At 35.8% G+C, this 26,902-nt stretch overlaps 4 protein-coding genes across 6 annotated transcripts in view; 1 reads left to right on the top strand and 3 right to left on the bottom strand.

Annotated features, from left to right (window-relative positions):
• Positions 1-3,139: 3,139 nt before the first annotated feature.
• On the top strand, positions 3,140-22,751 carry LOC108966795 (toll-like receptor 3). Of its 2 annotated transcripts, none has more exons than XM_018929861.1 (7): positions 3,140-3,452; positions 4,870-6,234; positions 10,013-10,276; positions 10,382-10,495; positions 19,182-20,866; positions 22,038-22,165; positions 22,244-22,751. In XM_018929861.1, the coding sequence occupies exons 2-7, from the start codon at positions 5,241-5,243 to the stop codon at positions 22,467-22,469; spliced, it is 3,411 nt and encodes a 1,136-aa protein (XP_018785406.1). In that variant the 5' UTR covers positions 3,140-3,452; positions 4,870-5,240; the 3' UTR covers positions 22,470-22,751. The 2 variants fall into 2 exon arrangements, with proteins under 2 accessions (XP_018785406.1, XP_018785405.1); XM_018929860.1 differs by having other exon boundaries at positions 3,140-3,311; positions 4,873-6,234; positions 22,244-22,469.
• LOC108966796 (phospholipase A1 1) lies at positions 12,160-15,920 on the bottom strand. Its single transcript, XM_018929862.1, has 5 exons — positions 15,861-15,920; positions 14,001-14,539; positions 13,670-13,929; positions 13,039-13,174; positions 12,160-12,944 (listed from the first exon to the last, which is right to left on the bottom strand). Exons 2-5 carry the CDS (start codon positions 14,473-14,475, stop codon positions 12,310-12,312), a joined length of 1,506 nt encoding a protein of 501 aa, XP_018785407.1. The 5' UTR covers positions 14,476-14,539; positions 15,861-15,920; the 3' UTR covers positions 12,160-12,309.
• A 244-nt stretch (positions 22,752-22,995) lies between the features above and the next one.
• On the bottom strand, positions 22,996-24,392 carry LOC108966797 (DNA/RNA-binding protein KIN17). The gene is made up of 2 exons (XM_018929863.1): positions 23,261-24,392; positions 22,996-23,193 (listed from the first exon to the last, which is right to left on the bottom strand). Exons 1-2 carry the CDS (start codon positions 24,293-24,295, stop codon positions 22,999-23,001), a joined length of 1,230 nt encoding a protein of 409 aa, XP_018785408.1. The 5' UTR covers positions 24,296-24,392; the 3' UTR covers positions 22,996-22,998.
• Positions 24,393-25,228: 836 nt separating this feature from the next.
• Positions 25,229-26,902, bottom strand: part of LOC108966775 (eukaryotic peptide chain release factor subunit 1) — a 13,741-nt gene continuing 12,067 nt past the window's right edge. For both annotated transcript variants that reach the window (XM_018929819.1, XM_018929820.1), the window contains exon 8: positions 25,229-26,165. In XM_018929819.1, coding sequence (XP_018785364.1) covers positions 26,083-26,165 — 83 coding nt within the window. In that variant the 3' untranslated portion in view covers positions 25,229-26,082. The remainder of the gene's footprint in view (positions 26,166-26,902) is intronic.

The following is a 26,902-nucleotide window of genomic DNA, read 5'->3' as shown; positions in this document are numbered from 1 at the left end:
ATACTGAGCATCTTTCTCTTTGACACCATGTCTGATATCCCACGTGATCTGTCAAATACTAATGCATGAAAATCCTAACCTCAAAAAAATCACCCGATATATGGAATGGCTGTGCTAAATACTCTCTGGTATTGCTATATGGTTCTTCAATTGAATTCCAAAGAACAAATTTATTTTAAAAGAATTATCATTAGCACGGGTTTTAATAGCATGTGGAACAGCTCAATATTATCTGGCCATCAAACAATTTCCCCAATCAATTAAAAAGAGTTTATTTTGTAGAGTTTCCAACAAAAATTAGATGGATTTAAGGCTGCCGAAACCCCCTTCAATTTTTGGTGTGTGTATGTTTTTATTACAATCTATACAGTTATACATATAACTATGTATAATTGAATAAAGAATTATTTGAAACTTAAAAATAAACCCAAATTTGATAAAAAGCATCAAGCCAATTGAAATCACGCAGACTATTAATAACGCTCCACGCATGACAAGTTGTTAACATAACTTTGCAATAAAGGACTTACAACTGAGCGAAAGATAAGAAAGTTGTAAAACGTATATATATATAWACATACATACATACAGACATATACCAATATGTATCGTTGATTTTTCATATCATTACAATGTCTTATGACTTCCGTTTTGTCACCACACCTTGTTGAAATAAGTCTATGGGTTTATATCAACAATATCTAATGTGTTCTAATACAGTACTAAATACAATATTTACTCCAGTACTGCCAGTAGCCACTAAGTTTAAGTCGTTGCATTATCTACGATTAATTAATGTAAATATTCATATGTTTTCACGAAGTGTTTTCGTTCACTATTTGCACTAGAACTTACACAGAATACCCTGTGAGCGCCACAAGCTTTCTAGATAATATAGAGTGTTGTGTGTGTTGGGCTAATAGAAGACTATCAAACCAATTTTATAAAGCCTGTTGTTTTTCGACCAGTGGTTTTCAAGAAGAAATAAAATGCATATAATTAAATGTTATGGCCAAAAATTTTAATTTTTTTATAAAAAAAAAAGCTTTGCCATTGAATATTAAAAACTCACTTCATACCGGTATTAGCATTAAGAGCACACCCAATGTAAAATGAAAAAAAAAACATCGATTTCAATAATTGCAGTAGTGGAGGACCCTCGTTGTATGCGTCGTTGGAGATCGCGTATAACTCAATATAAAGAGTCATTTCGTGGTTCCCTCCTTGAAGCCTAAATCGAAGTGGGATTGTTTCAGAGATTTTAGACTTTACATATCCACACAGGAAAAAGTCGTTTGTTGTGATATCACAGCATCTTTGTGAGCAATCGACCGACTCTGCTCACCAAAGTGTTCTCTCAATAAATCCATTATTGATGCGATGTGTGGGAAGTGGCTCCGTCATATTGAAACCAAATGTCGCCGAGATCGTAACCTTCAATTTCAGGCATTAAGTAGTCGGTTATCATGACGGTTACGTTCTCACTGGTATCATTTTTGAAGAAATATGGTCCGGTGATTCCACCGGCTGACAAACCACACCAAATCGTTGTGTTTGCTGGATGACATGGCAGCTCTTGAATCTCTTCAGGTTGCTCTTCGTCCCAAATGCATCAATTTTGTTTGTTTACATACCCATTGAGCCAGAAATGGGCCCCATCGCTGAACAAAATTTGGGTCGAAAACGTCGGATCTCCTTGGTATTTTTCAAGAGCCCATAGAACTAAGCGATATCGCTTGGGAAGGTCATATCGCACGAAACACATTCTTTACAGACCGTGGGTTTTCGAAATAAAATTGAATAATCTATTTTCAGGGGATCTACTTAGATCACTTGTTATATATACATATATATAAAAGATTCGCTTGATGGGCCGAGTCGTTTTAGACATGACAACGTGATGCGCCAGCGTGTGCGTGTCCGTCAGTATAAGCGAACTAGTTCCGTAGGTTTTGAGATATCGATCTGAAATTGTGTACACAAACAATTTTTTTAGATCGGACAACTAAAGCCCGATACAAGTTTATCGATGAAAATCAAGATTTTCGTGCTATGTGTAATAATTTTCGTGCTGTAAGTTATGTATTATAGCTTCGCTGCTGTTGAAGGTAACGTTTTTTTTTTTAGTTTTCTCCAATTGTAATTCGGTTTTAGTAATTAGCAGTTCGGGAACAGACGCACGACACTGATAACACGTAACTAGACGTCTTCCTACTGGGATTTCGAGCAGTTTATTTACACATGCTGCATAAATGCAGGAATATATCCTTGCTGACAGCTGGGCATTAAAATATTACAAATTTAGTTTTTGCAGACGACAGATATTAGAAGACAAAAATTATCAATTTTTAAGCGCACCATTTAAATTGATTATATGAAAAATAACAAAAAAAAAAAAAAAAAAAAAAAATACATAGATAATTTTTTTTTTTTTTTTTTTTTTTTTTTTTTTTTTTGTGCTGTTGAAATTTTGACTAATGAAATTTACAGCTTTCGATCTTATTAAACGCCTGAGCGCGTTTCGAACATTGCAAAAATAAACCAAGAAAAGTACTGATAGTTATACAGCACATATAAATATATTTACAATAATGTAGATAACAGTAAAGAAAGAATATATGTAACAAACACAAAGCAAGTCCAGAGCCAAACCCAGCCGTTGACATTTTCATTCAGGAATCATGTGGAAATTCACATTATGACGAGGCAATTGAATTTACCCGACGAGTACACACGATAATACCCGAATGCTTGTATGAGTGTTGCTTTGAGGCGGCACAAGTGGCGTGCCTTTCAAAGCAATAAACACTCACACGCACGTCTGTAAAAAGATTTATAGATCAGACGTTAAAGTCAGCGGTAAAGTAATCATGTTCAGGTGCTATGGCCGAAATTGGTGGGACGGACGTAGTGGCAGACAGCGATTGATAGTCAAATATAATAAAAGTTGATAGTGGTGCGCCGCATACCGAGCTGATATGAAAAATGGAAGTAATAATTGCCAAAATTGATAAGTGTGCGCTACTGATACGCCGCTAAATTGGCAACAAATCAGCCAACCCACCTCGCCCATTGACCATTTGCAGAAATTTAACAAATTTGGTAGAATATTTGGTTTAGTGCTTGAGTATGAGCGATTCGAGGCGGACGTATAACTGAGAGTGTACGGGTATGGAAAGCGTTAAACGTTGTATATATAAACATATTGACAACACAAAAAGTGATAAAAAATGGCTACCAGAATTTACAAAATAAGTAAATAAAAACGTTAATTGCGGCTGTTAAAATTGACATGCAGAAGAGTGAAAAAAGTGAGCGATTTTTAGAGGAAATTATAAATACTCGATAAAAAGTTACAAAGTGATTTCATGAATGAAATAAAAGTGGATATCCTGTTTAAACAAGAAAATGTATTAACTTCTTCTACACAGAAGCTAAACCACCGTGCAAAGGTGCATTTCTTCTAGCAACTATATGTATAACTAAATCTGAAAACGTAACCAGCCAACGGCTAGCTTTTTGCTACTTTTTTCTAGCCACGTATGTTTTATGAAGATCTTGATAGCTCAGTTTGTATAGCAGCTATATTGTGTAGTAGGCCGATATCGGCGGTTTCGGCGATTAATAAGTTTTTTGGAGAGAAAAAAAACGAGTGAAAAATTTCAGATGGATAGCTCGAAAACTGAGATACGATCGCAAATATAGATAGATATACAGAGGTGGCTGAATCGACTCAACTAAACGATATATATACATATATATAAATCATTTATATATATAGTATACTTTATGGAAAAGTCGATGTTTATTTCTGGTTGTAGTAAACTGTGCGACAAGCCCAATATATCTCATTCAAGGTATAATTAAGAAAAAACTTTAAAATACTCTCCTTGTCTAGTTTTTCGTACTGGTATACCACGCATGACGGCTGAGACGATGGCTATATATGCTACTTCTGAATCCATACGCAATTTATTAATATGAAACATAGCATGGTTTCGAGATGGACCAAATACCACTACCAAACTCATTTGCTTCGCTTCTTTGTCCAACCTAAAGAAAGTAGTACTAACTTCGCGGTTATTATGGCCAATGATATCGATATTGTCGGCATATGCAGTTGTACACTCATGCAGAAGATTGTACTTTCTCTATTCAGATCTGCAATTCGAATTATTTTCTCCAGTAGTAGATTGAAGAAGTCGCACGATATGAAGAGCTCCTTCTCGATCCTGACGGAGGTTTTAATGTTGCTCAACGTCGTATTAGCTTTGCAGGGATCGTTTTATAGCAAGTTAAGACGTAGCGGTGAAGAAATGGTGTATGTCGATCTTTTTTCACGTGCTTTTTCCAAAATTTGCGCATATTGAAAATCTGCTCTATTGTAGATTTTCCAGATCTAAAGCCACACCGATAAGGTTCAATCAGTTTTGACAGTGGGCTTCAGAATTCCACACAATACGCTCGATATCGATGTTGAAGAGTTTTATCAAACGGTAATTGACGCAGATTGTGGGGTTTCCCTTTGTGGGGATTGGGCATGTTTTCGTTCGACTGTAGTTTACAAAGAAACTGAGGCATGCTCCTCATCAGTTCTTCGCCACTGTCTTTGAAAAGCACGGCAAACAATCCGTCGGCAACGGCCACTTTGTTGTTCTAATGGGTAATTGCTATTCGAACTTTTTCATGGTTGCGCAATGAAACATCTGCTCCATGGTCAGCGATTGGCGAATCATGTTCACCATCTCCTGGTGTTAAGCTAGTAAATATAGTCGTCTTAAAATATAATACCAGTGAAAATATTTATAAACTTAAAGAAAGTATTAAAAATTAAGTATTGAATAGAATACATTGTTTTTTCTTCGCAAGCAGAGTAAACAATGCAGAACAGAGTAGCTAAAGTGAGAAAAATTCATAAGACCGCATATAATACAACGCATAAACTTTAAATAATATTATTAAATTAGAAAACTACGACGCAAAAAACCATAAAACTCGGAAAACCGATCACAAAAAATCACTTATCGGTGAAAATTTTATTACAACAATAAATAATCAGTGAAATCAGTAGACACAAACACAACAACACTTAACAACTAAACAAAAAAATTAAAATATACTTGAGTGGGTATATTAGAAGCACAACACCCCTGCACAAACTATAGATTACCAAAATACACAAATATAAACGAAGCGTGTTGTGGGGGGAGGCGGGTATTGAACTTGATCGTGCGCCAAAAATGAGTTTCGCACTAAAATTGGCGCTTGTACTACTGTTAATCCACTTCAAATTGCACGGCCTGAACGCGGCGACCATAGTCTATCGCTATAAAACGATTATCAGCGACAATGGCAGCAGCAGCAGCGATAACAACAACACCAACAATGCCAGCAACTTTAGCAAAAACAATTACATGCTGTTTAATGGTAATAACAACACCAATAATGTCATAATTGAAGACACCATATTGTATGCAACAACAACAACACTGCCTACAACAACAAATACAACATATGATTGGCAAATAAGTGATAAGTATCTGCTGCTGCCGCACGCCACAAACAGTAGCGACAATGTTAGTAAAAACAACAATAACGATACACTATCGGTCCAACAGTTGAAAGTGTTATGCGATAATAATGGCGAAAATAGTAACAACAGCTGCGGCAATGGACGCGATGTTCTCAGCGATGATACAAATTTGAAGCAAGAAATCGCTAACCTTAAACAGATAAGTAACATTGACAACAACAACAACAACAGCAACGAACTAGCTAACGCATCGCCAGTTCACTTTGTTACCGCCGAGGCGGTGGTAGGTGCGCAAGAAATAACAACAAATATGACCAATTCTCTGCCAACAGCGCAGGTGCAAACATCGAATGCCAAGAGCTATTATCAATACGATTTAACAGCAGATGTTGGCAGTAACACCACTGCACAGATATTGTTCGCGGATGAGAATGCAGAGATGCTTGAAGACCTTTCGATTACTTCAATTACTCAAACCACCACGGAGTTACCGTCAACAGATGAACCGTTCGAACCCAATGTGTTGCATGGTCTATTTCGCGGTTGGGATAATATTGTGACGGCTCATGATCTTGTAATTTTTCTACGAAAATATAGAAGTGAGTTGAATAAAACTTGTGTTATGGATGGAGTAAAGGTTTTATTTCAGTGGTGGAGCTTCCAGAATGGTTCACTAAACTTCGCAACACTTCAGGAGCGATGTAAGTATAGTGAAATAGCTTTTTTTTATTAAAATACTTAGTTATGTATGTATATATAAAATCATAAAATTCGTTAACTTAAGGTGCATTGAAGCTACAATCTCCCTCATAGGTGCATTTCTTATAACATAAAGGGGTATAATATATGGTAGCTTGTTTTTGATCAGACAGTTTGTATGATAGCTAAATGCTATAGTTCTCCGATCTGAATAATTACTTCAGAGATTGTTGAGTTGCCTTGGAAAATAATCCATGGCAAATTTCGTGAAGATACCTTGTCGAATAAAAAAGTATTCCACACAAGCACTGTATCCTTATCGTTCAGTTTGTATGGCTACAGCTATCTGATCTGAACAATTCCTTCGGAGATAATAGCCTTGCCTTCTACCAATTACTAAAAGGCACCTTGACACATAAACATGTTTTTCGTACAAGAACTAAACTTTGTTTGTTCAGTTTATGTGGCAGCTAAGCTATATGCAATAGCGGTTCGATCTCAACAATTTGTTCATAGTTTGTAGCGCTGTCTTGGACAAGAAACCAATCCCAATTTTTTAAAGATATCTTGTCAAATAAAATAGAAAAACCTAAATGTGAGATATGCAAAATTTCAGATTGATATCACAAAAACTTAGAGACTAGTTCGCATATACAGAGAGACAGGCGGAGAGTCTAAATCTCGTTGACGCACATTTTCGATGACTTTGTGCAGCATTTCGGCTGAAACTTCAGCTATTAGTGCATTGCATGATCTTGACGGTCATCATTTAACTGTGCCATTTCTCCAAACTTTGCACGCAATTGATCCATATTTGGACGTGAAATATGATTCGTCGCACCATTTTGCTGGAAATAGAGGTCGTTCGTGTCGATTTCATCAAATTCCGTAAAAAAAAGTCGGCCAACAACATGTTATAACGCTCGCTTCAAATAACCCAACAAAAAGTAGTATAACAGTGTTAAATCACAACTTCTTGAAGGCCATTCAATGTCACTATTTCTTGATATAATCGAATCTTCAAACTTTTCTCGCAATAATTCGGTTGTTGCGTGTGCTGTGCGGCACGTAGCACGTAGTCTTGTTGTAACCAGTTGCTGTCAAGATCAACATCATTCAATTGCGGCCATAAAAAGTTGGATCGATCTATGCAGTTCTCTATTGACAATAACGATATTCGAATATATCATTTCGAAGAAAGTGCGAACCGATGATCCGTAAACGACGACGAACTGTCAATTTAGGCGCATGTACTAGTTGTTCATGAATAATTCGTGAATTTTCGTCGCAGCAGAGTAGGCAGTTTTCGTTATTTACCGCAACCCTAAGCTGAAAGTTAACCTCAACGTATAAGATTATTTTCTTAAAAATTCGATAAGTTGTTCTAAATAATTTATATCTCATATAGAAGACTTTTAATGTGTTAAGATTATGGTCGTTCGAATACGCTAAGATCAAAATCGAAACAAAGTCCTTGATATTTATATTTAGCAAAACTACCATAAATATCTTTACGGAAGCATCGTCATCATAAATAACACCGTTAGCAATAGATTAGCCAGTTTTACTGGATTTTGGACTCAAAAAAAAAAATTATTATAAATATTTGTAATAAGCAGATCGGATCGGTTGCATGTGAAAGCTTTGTGTAGATTAATGATAAGCTGTAATAAAATATAACATTTTAGTTTTTTTCGTTCATTGAATGAAAGGCAATTCATGAAATATCCATAAATTTTTTTAGAGCTAGCCGCATACCCAATCAATTTCATTCGAAAAAAATGCAAGTGATATTTATTTTATTTTCCTGAAGAATATATGTATACAACTACGCTCCGACTTTGGGATTCAGAAAGAACCTGAATTAAGAGCTTCCCACAGAAGATAGCTACAATTTAGATTATAAATCAATCGCGAAAGCGCCATAATCCCAAAATTTTACTACCCTTTAAGATAATTAAAAATATGTTTATATTTTTTCTCCTTTATAAAAAAAAATTAAACACTTCTCTATATTTTCTTTACTTTTTTTTCAAGCATGTTTTATATGTTGATTGGAACCGTGTTAGATAAAGTTATTTAGTATGGAAGTAGATATGTCGGTAATAAAACCCAATTTCAGAGTTTATCTGCCACCTGTCGGTGACTAATATGCATTGGACAAACTATGCAAATGATTCATAAACACATTAGGAGGTAATTTAAGTACAATGTCATTTATTCGAAATTATTAATTATAGAAATAAAGGGTGTTCCTAGAGAGGTTTAGGTTTTTTTTTTTAAGTACAAAGGAAATTTTTATTTGCATCATAAATGCCAAACAAAGTTGGTTATTTTGACAGTTAGTTTGACAGCCAACCTTTTGAATATTCAAAACCTTTAACTGTAATATGGCAGGCATGAAAACGACATAAATCATGGCTCTATACCATAGCATTACCATTACCATAACATTACTAACCATTAACTATAACATTATGTCCCACTTCATATTTGAATAAATATGGACCAATGTTTCTCTTTGCCGTTTGATCACACCAAACAGTTACTTTTTGAGGACATAACGACGTCTCAGCAATGGTTTGTTGATTAGCAAAACTCCAAATCCTTCAGTGAAATCATCCGGAAAGTAGATGAGCAGAGTTCCAATTGTTGCTTGAGATGGTGCATGGATTCATTCGAGTTTTCTTCGACACTCGGCTTCACAGTATTGCTGCTGCTGCGTCTTTGGTGCGCCTTGTACATTGTCTCTGAGGATGCGCAATTTCCACAAGAGTAAACAGGGTGCAAAAGCGATTCATTTTTGCTTGATTCACCGCCTACTAGACGATTAAGAGATCAATTGAAAAGTCCCCGGCCTCTCATAGTAAAACACACAATTTTTTAATTCAACATAATTCCTTTCAAGGGTGATACATTGATTATAACCACCCTCCAACTTTTCGATATCATTTTTGTAGTACGATTTCTCCTTTGCTTCAAAATAGGTCTCAGTTTCGGCGATCACCTCTTCATTAGACGAAAATTTCTTCCGCGCGAGCATTCTTTTGAGATCTTAGAGTAGAAAATAATCACTGGTCGCCAGATCTGGACAATACGCTGTATACGGAAGCAAGTACATGGATTTTTGCCATCGTTTTCACTGACTTGTGACTTTCTTTCGCCGACTTCGGCTATTTCGTGTTTGTACTCTGGGTACTGGGTATATTAAGATTGGCACGAAGTTTGTAGCAACCAGAAGTAAACTAAAATAAAATATATAAATGATCAGCGCGATGAGCTCTGCCGATCTGTATTTACGCGAACTTTCTGGTTTTGAGATATCGATTTGAATTTTTGCACACGTTTTTTATCCCTAAAAGACTACTTAGCTGTCATACGAAATGATAATCAATCAGTCAAGTCCTTGTATGGAATTTTTTTTGTTTGAACAGATATCTTCATAAAATTAGTTGTTTAAGGCAACACTACAATATTTGAAAAAATTTTCCAGAACGGAGATATAGATCCATTACTTGTGAAGGGTATTCTAGCATCGGTAAAATCGTAGTTAAGTTTTTTTATTGTTTTCGGATAAAATTGGTCAAAATGTTGCAACATTGTCTCACAAACAGTATTTACCGCATTGGAAGTCATCTCTCTAAAGTATTTGTTAGCTATTCAGTTTGATTAACCTACCTTCAGTTGTAAACAAACACTACACTTTTTCTTATATTTAGTAACAATAAAAATTGAAATAACTTTGAATCCACGCTGATAAATCATATTTGTTTCTTTTAGTAATTGTAGAAAGCAAAGTTTCGTCAAAGAGAAATATGGGCATGGACTTATCTTATCACGATCTCAACAACGATGACAAGCTCTATACCCAGACTTTGGAAAAGCAATTGAGAATTGGGCGAAATGTGATTGTCTTCTCGGCGTCACATAATAATCTTACACAAATACCATTTCGAACGTTATCCACAATCAATTCGACTTTACAGTATCTAACATTGAAGGGCAATAATTTCAACTCTTACACGCAGCCGACTCCAGCCCATGGTGAGTTAAAGAAGAAATAGATGAAATAAAAAAAAAACTATTCCAGTAATTGGCGATTGTCAACACAGACACTAATAACATATTATTTTAATTTTTTAATTTTAGAAATGTTCGATGCTACCGATCTGAACGGAACTGCAGCAATGTTAGCCGGAATTCCACCGTTTACTTATCGTGATTTTATAAAGGGAATCGAGTCGAAGAAAAAAAATCAAGATAGTGAGTAATTTTGTTGTTTATTTGAATACGTCAAATGTTTGCAAAAAAAAATTAGGTTATTTTTTGGTTAAAGTTATTTTAATATATGTAACGGGTGATCTGTTTTGAGTCTCCCCACTTTCTTAAAGAAAAAACGCTAAAATTTCAAATGTAATGGTTCGTTCGAACATTTCGAGTGCTACCTGGCGAATGACACGCGTGATGTTTTGCTCCAAAGAATCGAAGCATGATTGTCCGCATAGACTTTAGAGTTTGCATATACCCGCAGGAAAAATTCTAACGGTGTGATATCACATGAACTTGGTTGCCAATTCACCAGCACAGAACGTGAAATTCTCTGCTCACCGAAGTGTTCTCTTAATAAATTCTTTGATTGGTGCGATGTGTGGAAAATGATGCCGTCTTGTTGAAACTGAATGTGACCGAGATCACGACCTTCAATTTCAGTCGGTTATCATAGTGCGATAACGGTCGTCTATAACGGTTACGTTCTCACCGGTATTATTTTTGAAGAAATCGGGACTGACGATGATTCCAACGGCTCACAAACCACACCAAACCCTTCTTTTTGCTGAATGAAATGACAGCTCTTAAATCTCTTCAGGTTAATCTTAGTCCCAAATGTGGCAATTTTGCTTGTTTACATATCCATTGACCCAGAAATGGGTCTAATCTCTGTACAAAATTTGGCTCCAATACGTCGGATCTTCTTGGAACTTTTCAAGAGCCCATAGAGTCGAGCGACTACAGTTCTTACACAAGCTGATCGTGATTCATTTTTATAATTAACCTCACATTTGATATCACATGGATAGTTTAAGAGTTCGATCCCAACACTGATCCAACTTGTACATCTCAAAACGCCGATCCGTTGTGCTTTCTAAAACTCTAATATATAGTAATATGTCATAAGACCTTTAAAATCGCCGAGATGTTTCATCATCAATATGGCAAAAGCTGAAAAATAGAGGAGAAAGTACTTAAATGTTTCCACCTCACTATCCTTCATACAATTTTGTAAAATTGCGTCCCTTTAGATTTTTAGCCTTTCCAAATGAATCCCTATTACACAATGTCCATTAAGAACCCCTACCATTGCGGCAAGATGAGCTTTGCTAAGTTCTATAGACAAGTAGTTTAGATGATCTCCTGCGTTCTACTATAGTTCAAAAGGATCTTGCAGTTGAGCAGGAGTGGGTCATCGACTAGAGGCTAAAAAGCGCACGCGAGGTAACGCTAAAATATCTCAAGAAATTATTCAGTTTGGACCACTAAATCATATAGCTATCATTCACACTGGCAGACATAAATTAGGTCATTGTATGAATAACTTTTTTATTCGACAATATATCTTCATGAAAGAGCTTTGGTGCAGCAATTTTTTTCTAGTTTTTGACTTAAGCTTGACCTAAAAATTTAAGGTTTTAAGTAGGTTTATTAAAATAACTTCCAGAATGTATATCTTGATTCCCGGTTCCATCAAACTAGTTTCTTTTTTTCGAAATTTATATGACAACTCTAAAACAGATAAACCCAAGCACCTTGTATAGTTCTTCACAGATATATGATAGCGAAAAATCGTTTGCTTATTCGAAAACTATACACAGATCGCAGACAGCTGTTTAAATAATGATATACAATAATTTCATATCCGATTTGTGTCAATGTCGAGCTTGGCAAGCGAATTTAATGTCTAGATTTTATTTGCTCAGTATATAAAACTTAAATGCATTAACGGTTATAATATATTTATCCAGTACTTTCTTTTACCTTTTTTAGTTAAACCAATTCGACATTCATAAAAATTATAACAATCATACTCTTTTAAACATTTTACTATTAACAACTAAACTACTTAACCAACTGTTAAACCCTCGCTTCCTTCCTTTCTCCCTCTTCTTTCTCCTCACTTTCTCACACTTATTACACTTGGCATTCTCCCAGCGTACGCTGCTCGGCTTTGCATTTTTTCCATACGGGGATTTACGGTTCACCGGCACATAATAAATACCTCGAGCTTGCTCATTCACCCCATAACCCATCGTTGAGGTGTCTGTGGCTGGGCAATTTAATTTCTGTAAATCATTCCAATCCGCGCACTTCAAGCCAATGAAATTTTTTGCATTCCCAGGATAAACACTCTCGGCAAAGTACTCGACGGCACGTATATGCGCGCAGCCTACAGTCAAACAACCTGGTGGCAGCGAATTAGCACCACCAGGATAGAAATCAACATCGCCAAGCGGTTTCTTCTTCGCCAATATGCCGATATTTGTGTGAATGACATCCACAAAATCGGCATCGCCTCGTCGCAAGCTATAGAGTGTATCGTTTTTGTAAAAACATGGCTTAGCCGGATCCAAACCGGTAATGCGTGGTATTTTCTTTCCAGTTAATTTGGTGAAAGTACGACCAGCTTTACCCATTATATGTGCGCCCAGACTGTGTCCTATTTATAGGAGGAATAAAATATGATAAAATACACATTTCAATTTTAAATATTTTCTGTTAAAACACGGAGTTTCTTTAAGTATTTTACTCACCGACTAAGTGTATATTTTTTAGCGGAACTACTTTTATCAAATGCCTAAGACCTTTCGCTATATATTCGCCAATTTCCTCAGTATTTAATGCGGCCCATTTATATAATGTGTCTACATAGTATGCGGCATCAACTATCTGAAATTAGAATAATCAGAAAAGAGGCTCAATTATGTCTTAGACTCGAAGTTAAGATGGATGGCTTGAAGGGATTTGCACTGAGATATCGTGCTTTTCAGTTAATATAGAACATTTTCTCATCTATCTACCGTTCAGAGATGGCTCAAAACTTTTTCCTGACCTTTTACAGCTACAGTTCTTGAAAGATGTTTCCGGTCGCCGGTTTTCGAAAACGGACCTTCAGATCATCAAATGAGCTTTAATGTCACTAACCAAATACAAAATGAATACTCAGAGCAGGAATTTTCTTTATAGAAAAAAATAAGGAGAATATTAATTTTCCCAAATTTTGTCGTTTTTACTGACGGAAATTTATAGAGGGTATTCTAAAAATGCTTCCAACAAACAATGATTCTCTGATAAGAACAAAACTAACACTTTCAATAATCGCTTGCTAAATTTTACTTTAATCGACATCGTTTATATATAATTATGTTTGTTCTGCTCACTCACAATGAAATTCACATCCTTGCGACAAAGAAACGCCTTCGAAAGCAACGCCAACGTGGAAGAATCATTGACTGTATTGGTCCAACCGGTAGCTAAGATGACAACTTTTCTCTTCTTATTAAAGCTCATGTGTTGCCAAAGTTGTTCAGCCTTCATAAGTGGTACGCTGTAATTCTTACAGCTGGTAATGTATTGGAAATGCATTTTACTTATATCTGGTGTAAACTTGGCTGGTACATGCGCCAGGAACAGCGTGTTGGAACCTGTCCATAACATTTAAGGCTCATTTAAATTCTGTCATTATATTGTTTTTCTATTTATACAGCTTACATACATAGCTTGTCGATTAGTGTGGAGGCAAGTTGCAGTGGATATGCAGCTAACACGTTTTTCTTCTCCACAAGTAGTTCCGAAATTTTGTTCGAAAACGATGAAAACGACGAAAACATCGACCTACTGAGAGCCCGTGAATCGGCCGTGGCATTTTCTGCGTCTGACGACGTAAAGTTCGTTAGGCAGACAGTAGTTTGAGGGCGGACAGTAGTTTCAGAGGAGATATTAGTTTGAGAGGAGATATTAGTTTGAGAGGAGATATTAGTTTGAGAGGTGATATTCGTTTGAGAGGAGATATAGATATTAGTTTGAGAGGAGACAGTAGTTTGAGGGCAGATAGTAGTTTGCGCAAAGACAGTAGTTTCCGTAGCGACAGTAATTTCCGGCGCGGCAGTAGTTTCCGAAGTGGCAGTAATTTGCGTCTTATAAGTATTCGAAAGAATTACGCAGAAAACGAATATGATTGCGTAACTCATTTTGTAAATCGAGATCACTTATATTATTTAATTATAAATTTTTACAAGTCTTTCCGGGCTTCAACTGAAATGAATAAAAATAAGTTATGAAATGAATTATGAAGAAAGCCTATGATGCTAGCGCTGCGTACTTCAGTTTATATAATAACTTGTTTATTATGTAAGCTTTAATAAATAAATAAATAAGTTATTAAAAATTTTAGTTCTATAACACAGTGATGAAGATACAGTCTGAAAAAGTTGCGCGCTATACTACTATGAGCAAAAAATAGTAAGACTTTGTTTTTAATTTTAAAAATCATAATTTATTCTTCAAAATCTATGTCGTCCCCATAAAAGTTAACCCACGATATTCGGCCGATTAATCATCTGTTTCCGGGAGGCGATGAGCCTTGAATCTATGCTTATTCTATGCTTATTCAAGGCTCATCGCCAGTAATAATTCGTTTCATGGTATCCTGGCAGTTGGAAAGCATTGCTTCATAGACGTTAACGCGACAATGTATTTCGAAAAATTTGCTAGTTTGGGAAGCAAACGTGCTTTCACTTTTCTTGATAATAATAATCTTTTAAAATAGTTTTCACTGATCCTTCCGATATTCTAACGATACCAAGATCGATAAGATCTCTGATTGTTAATCGTCGATTCCCAAGCAATAATTCCTTAATTTTATGGGCCTGTTGATCATCAGTTGATGTTGATGGCCGTCCTGGACGTGGGTCGTCGACAACCCGTTCTCGAACCTCTTTGAAAAATTTGTACCAATCAAAACACTTGCAAGCGACAAACAATTATCACCGAAGTTCTTTTCCAACATTCGGAACGTTTTGGTACCAGAAATTTGTTCCGCACACAAAATTTATTGCAACTTTTTTGTTGAATAATTTCCCTCTTCGTAAAAATCGCCGAATGCACTTTATGTACTTCAGAAGACATCTAGTTAATTATGAGGTATTACACTGCGATCTAAGGTCTAATGTGCCCTATGTACTTCAAGAAGGCAAGTGTATAATAAACATTCGTGATTATTTTGGTGCGAGATTTGGCACAGTTGTCACTGATAGTCATAGAAACCTAGAAAAAATATTTCGACGAATGGATTTTCGCGCGAAATATACATAAATTAAAAAGTCTCACTATATTTTGCTCACATTGATTAAACATTCATATTTGTTTAAAATTTTATTTTACATTTATATTTATTTATTATTCTTCTAAAGCATTAATTTTTTTTATTAAAAACAATTTTTAATGAATTTTATTATATTTAATTTTATTTGTATATTTTTTAAACTGTTTACTTTTATTTCAATTATTCTCAACTAATTTTATTATGCAATTTTTTACTTCTGTTATTATTTTTGTATATTGTCTTTTTAATTACATAATTTTTGCATATTTCTAAAACACTTCTCCAACTGAACTACTTCCTTTCACTAGCCACTTAACACTGTTACTTCTCTCGAGCAATCCATTCATTTATTACCAAAAGCAGTTGCTTTTAAACCTTGAAAACATTTATAAAATAAATTCACACACCTCAAATAAGGAAACTCCTACTTTAGAACCCACTTTTATATGTACAGAAACATATGTTTGTAGGTACATAAGGTCGAGTTTGCTTATATAATATATTGTTTATTTAAGATTTTTGCTTTACCTCCAATGGAAATTTTTTTGTACAAATTATGAAATATTACAAGGTTTAAGAAAAAATGTTTGAAACTCTTAATAGAGTTAGGGTTATGATAGTTGGATAGATTGAAATTTAAGAAAAACACTGGCATGTGATCTATTGTGCCGTCTCCTGTCATTACAACACGACATTTAACCAAGTGAGATTAAAGAGGCTTAGTAGCAGCAGAAAACAATTCTGAAGTAATTTCGAGGCATGATACCGAGTTGACAGTCCTTGGCTGAATAAAAATCCAAGTCCATTCCGGTTACTTAGACCCAACAGTCGTGGAAAACGAAAAACGGCTTCGTAAAGTTTCGCGGTTAATGATTGTAATGTGTTCTCTCATGGGATTTACCGACAACCTGACCCCTTCATCTTGCGAATGCGGTTAAATCCAGCAGTATGTGCCTTGCTGTCTTTGCGCTTTGGCCACAGAAGCGACACAAATCCATAGAGCAGTACCCTATAAAATTAAACAAGCTTCATTAATTTGTTTCTGGTAAGAGAAATTAGTTTTTAGAACCGGTTTGTATCAAACTCTCCCTGAAAAAGCCTCGCCTAACGAAGTCTAGACTGGCATTTGTTGACAGTGATGTTTTCTAAAGACACTATCCACTTTTCATAGCTTCTCTAGTAAAGTGTGTAGGCCCACAGCCAAGAAGGGTTTCGGATTCCTACGGACCGGTTACCGTAAATTATTTCGCCAGGACATCGGGTTATGATAAAATTCATTTCAGCAACTATTATGGGGTTATATCCATTTGTGAATTTCAAAAAAACCGATTTATTTCTTTTCTCTTTATAAAATGTACAAAGTTTTTAAAATATTCCCCGAAAATTTAAAATTGATTCGGCATATAATTTCGGAGATATGATTTTTTACAAATTTTACCTTAGTGTAATCGGCTCCCACAGCTTAAAATGCGTTTTTCTCGTAAAATTTTTTTTCAAAGTTTCTCCTGGAGGTTGAATGATCTGTAGATATTTATTAATCATTCAATAATCTAATCGGTTGTAACAGTAAAAATAAGTCATAATCACCACACAAATACTACATAATGTTCATGCTCGGTACACACTCGTGTCCATTCACGAAGCCTTATGATTCACATTCAATATTTTAAAACAACAGTTAATTCACGTTTGATTGATGTGAATTTTATCGTCGGGTATTAATTCTGTCTAACTATACTATATATAGTTTAGCGAGTGGCACGCGGCAACGAATTTGTAATCACATACATATGTTTACAATTACTCGTGATAAAGAATAGACTTGAGACCTACAGTTCGTTTGTTGAAATTATAACAAATTCTCAATCATAGATATATTTGTTAATTGTGCTGCTATCTTTCTATTCTGACATAAAATTATCGGGTTAACTTATGTGATGCGCCTTAAGATAATGATTTCGGCAAGTTCTATGAAAATTATGATTAATAACGACTCCTAAAAGAGCGGAAGTTCTTGACGGGACTTAGGTCTTTTAGGGAAGTTTTGAAATAGAAAAGGCAATAGAAGCGTAGGTTGGGCAAAAATCGGAAATTTGTTCTGGTTTCCGTAGCGGAAGAAGATCGATTTTAAATAACTCCTGTTGTACCACCGAATTCAAAGTTCTTAATCGGATATAAATCCCGGGGCGCTCCAATTATATAGACCCGGCTATTGTGAAAACTGATATACACTTTCGAGTGTCTTTGCAGGAGCTTTATTGGCATAGACACCGCTTACGCGGTTATAGCCGAAGGTATAACAGCGCAATGGTTCTTCCTTTTTGCAGTTTGCCGCAAATTTGAGATTACACAACTCCTTCTCCACCTGTTATTTCCAAGGAAGTGGAGGTCTTCCAATTCCTTTGCTTCTGCTTTCTATTCAGATGAGATAACCTAGCCAGCTTAGCCGCTGTCAATTGGCTGAGCTATGTCAATGTCGTCGTATATCTCGTTTCTTTCTCTCTCGTAACGCCGACACATCAGATGTTGTTTTCGTCCATATAGCAGGCTAGGGATGATGAGTGACTTGTAGAGTTTGGTCTTTGTTCGTCTTCATTGCCTACTCAGTTTGAAGTAGCACTCTTGCCAAGAAATTATTTACTACTTCGAAGTTATGACTGTCAGCAATGACGTAGAAGCCAAGTCGAGAGCGCGACGACTGTTTGTTTGATGACAGGTGATATTTCGTCTTGCACTCGCTCGCTACCAGACCCATTTGCTTTGTTTTTTCATCCAGTCTGGAGAAAGCAGAACTAACGGCGCCGTTGTTTAACTGTACCTTCTCATTTCAGCTTACAGCTCGAATTATTTTCTCCAGTAGTAGATTGAAGAAGCCACACGATAGAATGTCGTCTTGTCTAAAATCTCATTTGGTGTCGAACGACTCGGAGAGGTCCTTTTCGATTCTGCCGGAGCTTTTGGTATTGCTTAACGTCCATTTACACAGCCGTATTAGTTTTGCGGGGATACCAAATTCAGACATGGCGGCATAACGGCAGCTCCTTTTCATGCTGTTAAAAGCAGTTTTGAAATCGACGAAGAGGTGGTATGTAGGCATTCTCTTTTCACGGCTCATTTCCAAGATTTGGCGCATGGTGAATATCTGGTCAGTTGTTGATTTTCCAGGTGCTACTTACATACATATAAGGATTGGTAAAAAAAAACGAGTGTTCTTCTTTCCGCTTCGTATACTGAAAAATTCGCTGATAGACACATCTAAAAAAACGCTCTTCAAGTATAAGCTCTTAATTGAAACGGGAAGGTTCTTCGACTATTGGTTTTCTATTTTTTCTTATTATCATATTGAGCCATCTGGCTTCCAACTACTTGAAAACATATAATATTTCGTTTTGTGGATTGTTTAGAAAATTATATGTCTATAAAACAAACTATGTACCTCAATATCTCACATACATCAATATTGGCCATGATTTCTTGACTAGTTATAGTCTAAACCGTATAGTCGTTTTTACAAATACATATACTTACTCTAGTTCTAATCATTGTATATTTTGTAATTTTTTTGACGCACAGAAAACCGCATCGCTTGGGCCACCTTTCCATATATGCCACTTCTAATCGAGTTGGACATAAGCAGCTGTAATATCGAAATCATAGATCGTGACGTCTTTCGTAACATCACCGGCATACATAGACTGTTTATGTCGCGTAACAAAATGCTCAGCATACCAAAAAACACCTTTCAGCTACTGTCCAAACTGGAATATCTCGATCTGTCCTACACCAATTTGTTAGAACTCGATTCCAAGATGCCAACTCCAACACTCGATGCCATCTGGAATTTACTTCACGGTGTGCACATACAAGCAGGCACTTTCAAAGGACTCAAAAAACTCAGATTTCTCGATATGTCACACACGAAGATAACATGCAACAGCGCCGTATCGTTCGCACAACTTGGTCCTGAGTTGGAGTTGATGAGCTTGTGTTTTACAGCCTTTCCATTGTTCGACAATTCTTTATTCAAGAATACGCGTCTGATGGCACTCGATCTCTCGGGTAATCCGCATGCGGCTTTTAATTGCATCGATGATGCTTTCGAAAGCATTGCGGATACATTGGAATACTTATTCTTCGAATATTCCAATCTGAAAGATCTGTATTGGTTGAAGTATCTTAAGCGATTGCGTGTACTTAGTTTAAGCAATAACAACATCAACACTTTAACATCGGATTATTTTGGCTCACTGGAGAATTTGGAACTTATCGATTTGGCTTACAATAACATCGGCAATTGGTATGAACCAGCATTCGGTAACAACACAAAGTTGCGTGTACTAAATCTGCGCAACAACAACATAAATATACTGAATTATGCAATGCTAAATGATTTCAAAACACTCGAACTTCTCGGTCTAAGCAAGAATAACTTCGCATGTGATTGCTTATTAAGCGATTTGATGGCCTTGGCGGTGCTCAACAATAAAATGGTCGAGTGCGCAGGCAATGTCTCCGACGATAACTCAAACATAATATTGGCTAACAGTGCTAATAACACAAACCACACTGAGGATAATGCTAAGAACAATGTAATTGAACTTAAAACCTTACTATCAGCAGTCTTAAAGAACCTACCGCAGAAACCGTCAAAACGAAGTTACGGAAATCTACATAACTACTATTTGCGACGCTCTGCGACACGTTTGCTCACGATCACACCCAAAGCTTACTTACGTTTAACATACAAAGCATCGGATAACGAATGCGACACCTTGAACTCAGTTAAATACACCAGCGATTTGTGGAATGGCTCAATGCCGCGTTTTCGTTTGATCGACTACGAGGACGATGACTATTGGTGCTTTAATGGCACACAACGAATGCAATTCGAGCAATTGTGTTGTGAGATGACGCCATTAGACAGCATCATTGAGGACGACATACAAAAACTAAGGATTATTGTTATCGTCTCGGTTTGTTCATTGTTGGGCTTATCTTTGCTCATCGCGCTTTTGTATATGAAGCGTTGGCATATTTACTATTATTATTCGTCGCTGAAGTCGGCTGCTTTAATGTCCATGGCCACGAAGGATCAGGTGAACAAGTTCAATGAGTTGGCCGAGAGTGATCCGCATATGGTGTATGACATTTTCATTAGCTACTGTCAGAGTGATCGTGACTGGGTGTTGGAGGAATTGCTGCCGAATGTGGAGGAAACGGACAACATCTCGATATGCTTGCACGAGCGTGATTTTCAGGTGAGTTGAATTAATATGTATACATACATATGTATGTTTAGGTCGATTCGATTGATATATAAAATGAGCTCAACAGTTAGAAATCTTGAAAACTTGAAGTTATAGATGAATTTATAAATATTTTTTAACATCCGGGGATCGCGCCAATTTCGATAATGCTGTCGGAAACACTAAAAGAAACAAAATTGAAAAAATACTACTTTGTTGCTCAAAGTAGTATCAGTTTAGCTCGATACACTTGACCCAACGATTAGATTATATAAATAAAAGAAAAGCATGGATGCAAAGGCCTTTATCCTGCGCCTACAGGCTGCTATGCAGTCAATTAGCAGGTGTTTTGTAGTTTCAGGCTCCATCTCAAACCAATTGGTAATTTGAATGGTGCATCCTTGGAATTATTGCCAATACGCCTCCCTGCCAACTCCTTCATTTTTGCAGCTCCTTTATGGTATTGGGACCAAACATAACGAAAGATTCGGATCCTATCATTTTGGTGGTTGCTGCAGAACGGGCGAGCTCATCAGCTAGTTCATTCCCGGTTCTGTATACTCCTGTACCAATAGCAATTTGATCTCGTCCGCCGAGATCGTTTTTAGTGTCACTTGACTGTCACTGAGTATAAATATACGTTCATTACGATAGTTGCGTTGGACGTTTATCTCTACGCACCGACTTATAGCAAAGACCTCTGCTTGGATTATGCTCTGAATACTTCGCTTAGGTAAGGAATCTTTGGTGCGTGGTTCTGTGATTCCCGCGTCAATTCCTTCCGATGTACGATCACAAAAGTTGTCTTCGTAAGAGAAGAGTCGTTGTTGTTGTAACGGGTACCTAATTTCCGATAGGATGGTAAGGATTAGATAAATTATCATCGATGTCATCCAACGGTAGGCCCAGAAAAGGTGTTGGAGAGGGTTGGACCAAAGGGACGACACCCTTGCCTTGATGTGTAGGGTTAGCAGGGCATGCAAAGAGGTGGCTAGTGTTATGCTTGGACTGATTGCACGTTGGACATATGTATGATTATATAAATCAGGGTCGGGGTCTATTCTGAATAATTAACCACAACCGATATTGCAATTTTGACTTGACCAAACTTCACAAATAGTATAAATATCCAACAATTACTTAATAAAAAAAATATAATGTACTATTCTGCTTTTGCTTCCAGATCGGTGTCGCCGTTCTTGAAAACATTATATCTTGCATGGATCGATCGCGAGCTCTAATGTTAATTGTGTCCTCCAATTTTCTACTCAGCCATTGGTGTCAATTTGAAATGCACTTGGCGCAACATCGGTGAGTTTACTGACAAACTTCTAAGAACTGTACAAGCGCAAAAGAAATCTAACCTCACTTCACTTCATTTATTTACAGCATTTTCGAGGTGGGCAAAGAGCATCTAATTGTCGTATTTCTTGAAGACATACCACGCAGTAAACGGCCGAAAACGCTGCAATATCTAATGGAAGTAAAAACATATATCAAGTGGCCAGGCGCAAAGGGACGTGAAGTCAAACCGGAAGAACGTAAACAATTTTGGAAACGTTTGCGACGTTCCTTAGAGCATATTGGTATTGCACCAGCTGAATCGCATGCGTAACGTAGCCAACCAAAAACATAGTTTAATAAACAAAAAACCCTGAATTACAGTAATATTAAACGTGGTTGGAAAACGGCAAACTAATAAAGAGATTATCAAAGCAAAGTTAAGCACAAGTACCTGATAGCGATTATTTTTAGTAGTATAGCTTTTTGATACTCATTATGGTTAAATTGTTGTTATTATGTAAGACAAAATTAGTAAATTATAACAAAATGAAGAAAAAAGAGATTATGGAGAAATGAGTATGTCTTTAATTTACTGTATATTTGAATGACTTTTCATTGTGACACCGAAAACATTACAAATTACATTACGAAGTAGATAAATATATTTTACAAATTCACTCGGTTTTTAAATGCTTTCATTGAATTTTTTAGTATTTTTTTTTTTTTTACAAATATATAAAATATTTAAAGTTGATATTTTAAATTCTGAAAGCTGCTACAACAGCTACTTATGTAGTCTATATGCTACTTCAGCATATTGTCCTTTATTTACTTTTGTACAGAAGTGTCTTCGTTTACCCTCAATAAATTTTCGATATATCTTCATATTGTATTTTTTCCACAATTCGTCCTTTGAGTGGACCGCGTGAAATCTCTATGGTAACACAGTAATTACGTTCATCTAAACTTTTCAAAAGAGCTTCACAGCCACGATATGCGCCATTTACCACCAATATTGGTTTATCTAGCGCAGGTATAACGGTTTCCAAATGAGCCTAAGAAAAAAATTAAATATTGCCTTATTACTTTTTCTATAAACTTTAAAGATTTGTCAATATTTACCTGATCGACTTTCAGTTTATCACCCGTATCCAGGAATTTGATTTTCGCACGATATTTGTCAATCACTTCTTGTACCACAGCTTTTTGTTTATAGAATTTATCACCCATCGCCTTGTTAATGAATTTTACCACAATACCTGTGTGCAACCAATAATCTTTGCGATTTGCACGTTCTTTTTTCGCTTCCTCTTCCTTAATTAGTTCATATAATGCTGATTTACTGTTTTCCTTACTACTATCCTTCCTCTTATCCAACTTAGGCGTTTTGGGTTTTTTGAATACTTTCTCCTCTATTCCATCGGACTCCTCCCCTGAGTCGTTATCGGTACGACTTTCTGTTTTCGGTCGTTTCAATATCAAGGCAGATGGTCCTAATTTTGTGTCCGGATTGAATTTTTTCTCCAATCTGATATCTAATTTTAATGGCTGTTCTTCTTCTCGCCGCAACTCGGTATATTTTTCTGTTTCATCTTCTTGTGCGCCATCTCTACTTTTCGTTTTTTCAATTTGTTTCTCAATAAATTCCATCATACGTTCTTCATCATCCTTCTCCATTTTCTCTTTCTTTTCTGCTTTTGCTTGTCTCTCCATTGCTTCGGGACTTCTATCGATGTAGGTGACATACCAACCTTTTTCTGTTTCATCGGCTATTACTTGACCGGTACGTCCCAACCATTTAACATAGTCTGACAGCGTAAGCCAACGTGTGGCATTCATGTGAATATGATCTTTTACGGAAATGTATTCCTGATACACTTTATTGGCATTGACACGTTTAGTGCCGAAACGTCGCCGCAATAGCTCCATATATCCATCAGAAAACTCTTTAGAGAAGCTAAACAAGAACTTTCCTGGTGAATCGGCGAACAGAAGGAGTTGCCGTTGATGTGATTCACTCATTGTGTGACACTTAAAGCCATTCTCATCACGGCACTGTTTCTCACACATTTGGCAGTACCAGCGGAGCTTCTGCAGACCCTTCGCCTTCATTTTGTTGGCAAGGTACTTCGGTGTACCGACTTCAGCGCGCCCCATGTTGAAGAGTTTATGTAATTAGTTTTATGCAAATAAATTTACGCAGCTTTAAGTTAAACGTTTAAACAAATTTGTGTCTATCAACAATTGAAGTACGCCAAAGATATGTAAACATAAGAGTACTGTCAAATTGAGCAGCTGTTTCGGTCTAGACAGAGTTGCATACGTGCTTATCTTTCTGTCGAAAAGTTTGAGAGACTGACTAACAGTTTGGGAGGAGCTGTGTGAATAAAAAGGGAAATTGAAAGTTTTCTTGTTAAATTTGAAATTCAGGATGCAATTTTGAATTTTGATAACAATTGTTCAATGTAAGAGGATTATATATTGCTGTTGTGACCATTTGACGTCACGGAGCCATTCGTGCGCTCTCATATTCTTTCTGTGCATACAAATCAAATTATATTGTGGTGACCTTGACAACATCTGGCATGTCCATCAACTTGTATTTAGAAACTTCTAGTCCACCAATTTCACTATTACAACAAAACTGATATAAATACTCTGGAAACATTCGTACATACATATGTATGTGGTTCAATTTGTTTCAATAACGGAAAGTTTTTCTTCGCCACTTATTATATGACCTTGATAACAGCTGGTAATTCCCCAACCTAAACTTCCAGCAACAAACAATTCCATTTGCGTAACGATTTAGCTAGCACGATACCCCGAGTTTATAAAATCAACAACAATAGTTGTTGTAGCCACTATAAAAGCAACACAATATGGCCACTATAAAAGCAACACAATATGGGTTATCCTTTAGTATAACCCGTATTATAACCTAAAAAAAATTTTGGATATAAAAGAAAGTAATAAATTAACAGCAACTTGACAGCTTTTTTGCTTTGTTTTTAACTTTATTAGCCGTTAAATTCTTGTTTCCTCATATATGTTTGTTGTTATTGGTAGCAGTTCTTTTTATTATACATGTTTTTTTTTTTTGCCTTTTCTAATTCTGTATATTTCTACATTGTTGTATATGTGTATATAAATTACATCCGTTTTTTGTTTTAATTAACAAAATTATTTTCTTCGCAAATTAAATTGTTAAACATATTATTTTTTGTTTATAATTTTTTTGCATACAATCCAAATTGCTGTTAGACGCAAAAAATGCTTTGCTGACGTTGAAAACGTGACGTCTGCTTTGCAGGCAGTAACGGACAGACAGGTAGACGAAGCGCAATGTAGTTTCGTGTGTGGGTTTGTGTGCATAATGAACGATGATTGGACGACCGCAGGACGCACGCCAATCATAAACCATATGTAGTAGCATAAATGTATCCACAAACATATATGCGCCGACGAAATGTTCTGATTTAATATATCACCATGATTGTGATTGTTGGTCCCGATTCATATTCATGCGGAGTAATGCTGTTGAAATAAGCTTCTTGCGCGCTGTTCGTTGTACGCTTTAATGTTGTTTTATCGCTTTGTTGGCATTATACGACACGCTACTTCCATTTGAGGTATTGCTTGCTATGAGTCTTCTGGATTGGGGAATTTTTTATGTTTTTCTTCTTAGTTACATACATACAAATATATATATACTATTATTTTTTCAATGATTTTTAACAATTGTCTTTTGACATCAACAATTCGATGAATATTCGCACGCTGTTTCACTTTGTGATGTCAGCAGAATTACGCTTGTATTGGAAGTGAATGTTGTTGTTTTTTAAAGATTGTTCTTTTAAATTTAAATATATTTTTCATTATTTTTGCAAATGGAAGAAAATTTTTTTAAGTATAAAAAAAAAAAAACAAAAAACAATAATTGTCTAATAGTCATCTATGTCGAAGTAATCATTCCCATCTTCTTCGAGTTGCATACTCTGGAAGTCCACTTTGTAGCGTAAAATACCTGCAGAAGACAAAAGAAATTTTGAAACAAAAGAAAGTTTATATTAGTATTTCATTTGTAGTTGATAGCGTGCAAATGATTATATTGATAAATGGAAAAATAAATAAATAAAAATAAACTAAAAACTGGACCGTGTGTTAGGCATACAAATAAATAATATTTGTTTACAAAATTAAACGCTAGATTACTTTTTATACTACTAATAAATTTTGTAGCAACAACACAGTCCACTTAGGTATATATGTACATAAAACATATGTACATGTATACAAATAAAGAGCATTTTACACATACGAATTACAAAAAAAAAAAAAAGTTTACAGAAATTACTTAAAAACATGGAGTAAAAAAGTATGCATTATGCTACAAATGATGAAATTAATTAAATAAAATGCGTGAATGATTTTTACGCAGCAATATTTACCTCTAAGACTTGTACATACATACACACATATGTATTTGGTTGCCTTAGCAGTTAAACTAGCGCACTTGGCTAATCTTTACGCTTACAGATTATGTGGATTTACAAGCCACGGGAGTGCAAACGCAAAGGATAACGGACAGGATGGTAAGGATTTTTAACAAAATTTAAATGAATAAAAAAAAAAAGTTCCTAAAGAAATTGATCGGTGTAAAATAGTTTTGGCATAAAAAAAAATCGTTATTATGTGAATAAAATAGAAGTCAGCATAGAAAACGTATTTGTGCGATTTTTACAGTAGAAGAAAAATTGAAAA

This window comes from Bactrocera latifrons, unplaced genomic scaffold (assembly GCF_001853355.1).
Source record: "Bactrocera latifrons isolate USDA-ARS-PBARC rearing strain unplaced genomic scaffold, ASM185335v1 scaffold_17, whole genome shotgun sequence".
Lineage (NCBI taxonomy): Eukaryota > Metazoa > Arthropoda > Insecta > Diptera > Tephritidae > Bactrocera > Bactrocera latifrons.
Note: the sequence above shows the minus strand (reverse complement) of the source record. Positions and strands in the feature narration are given on the sequence as shown.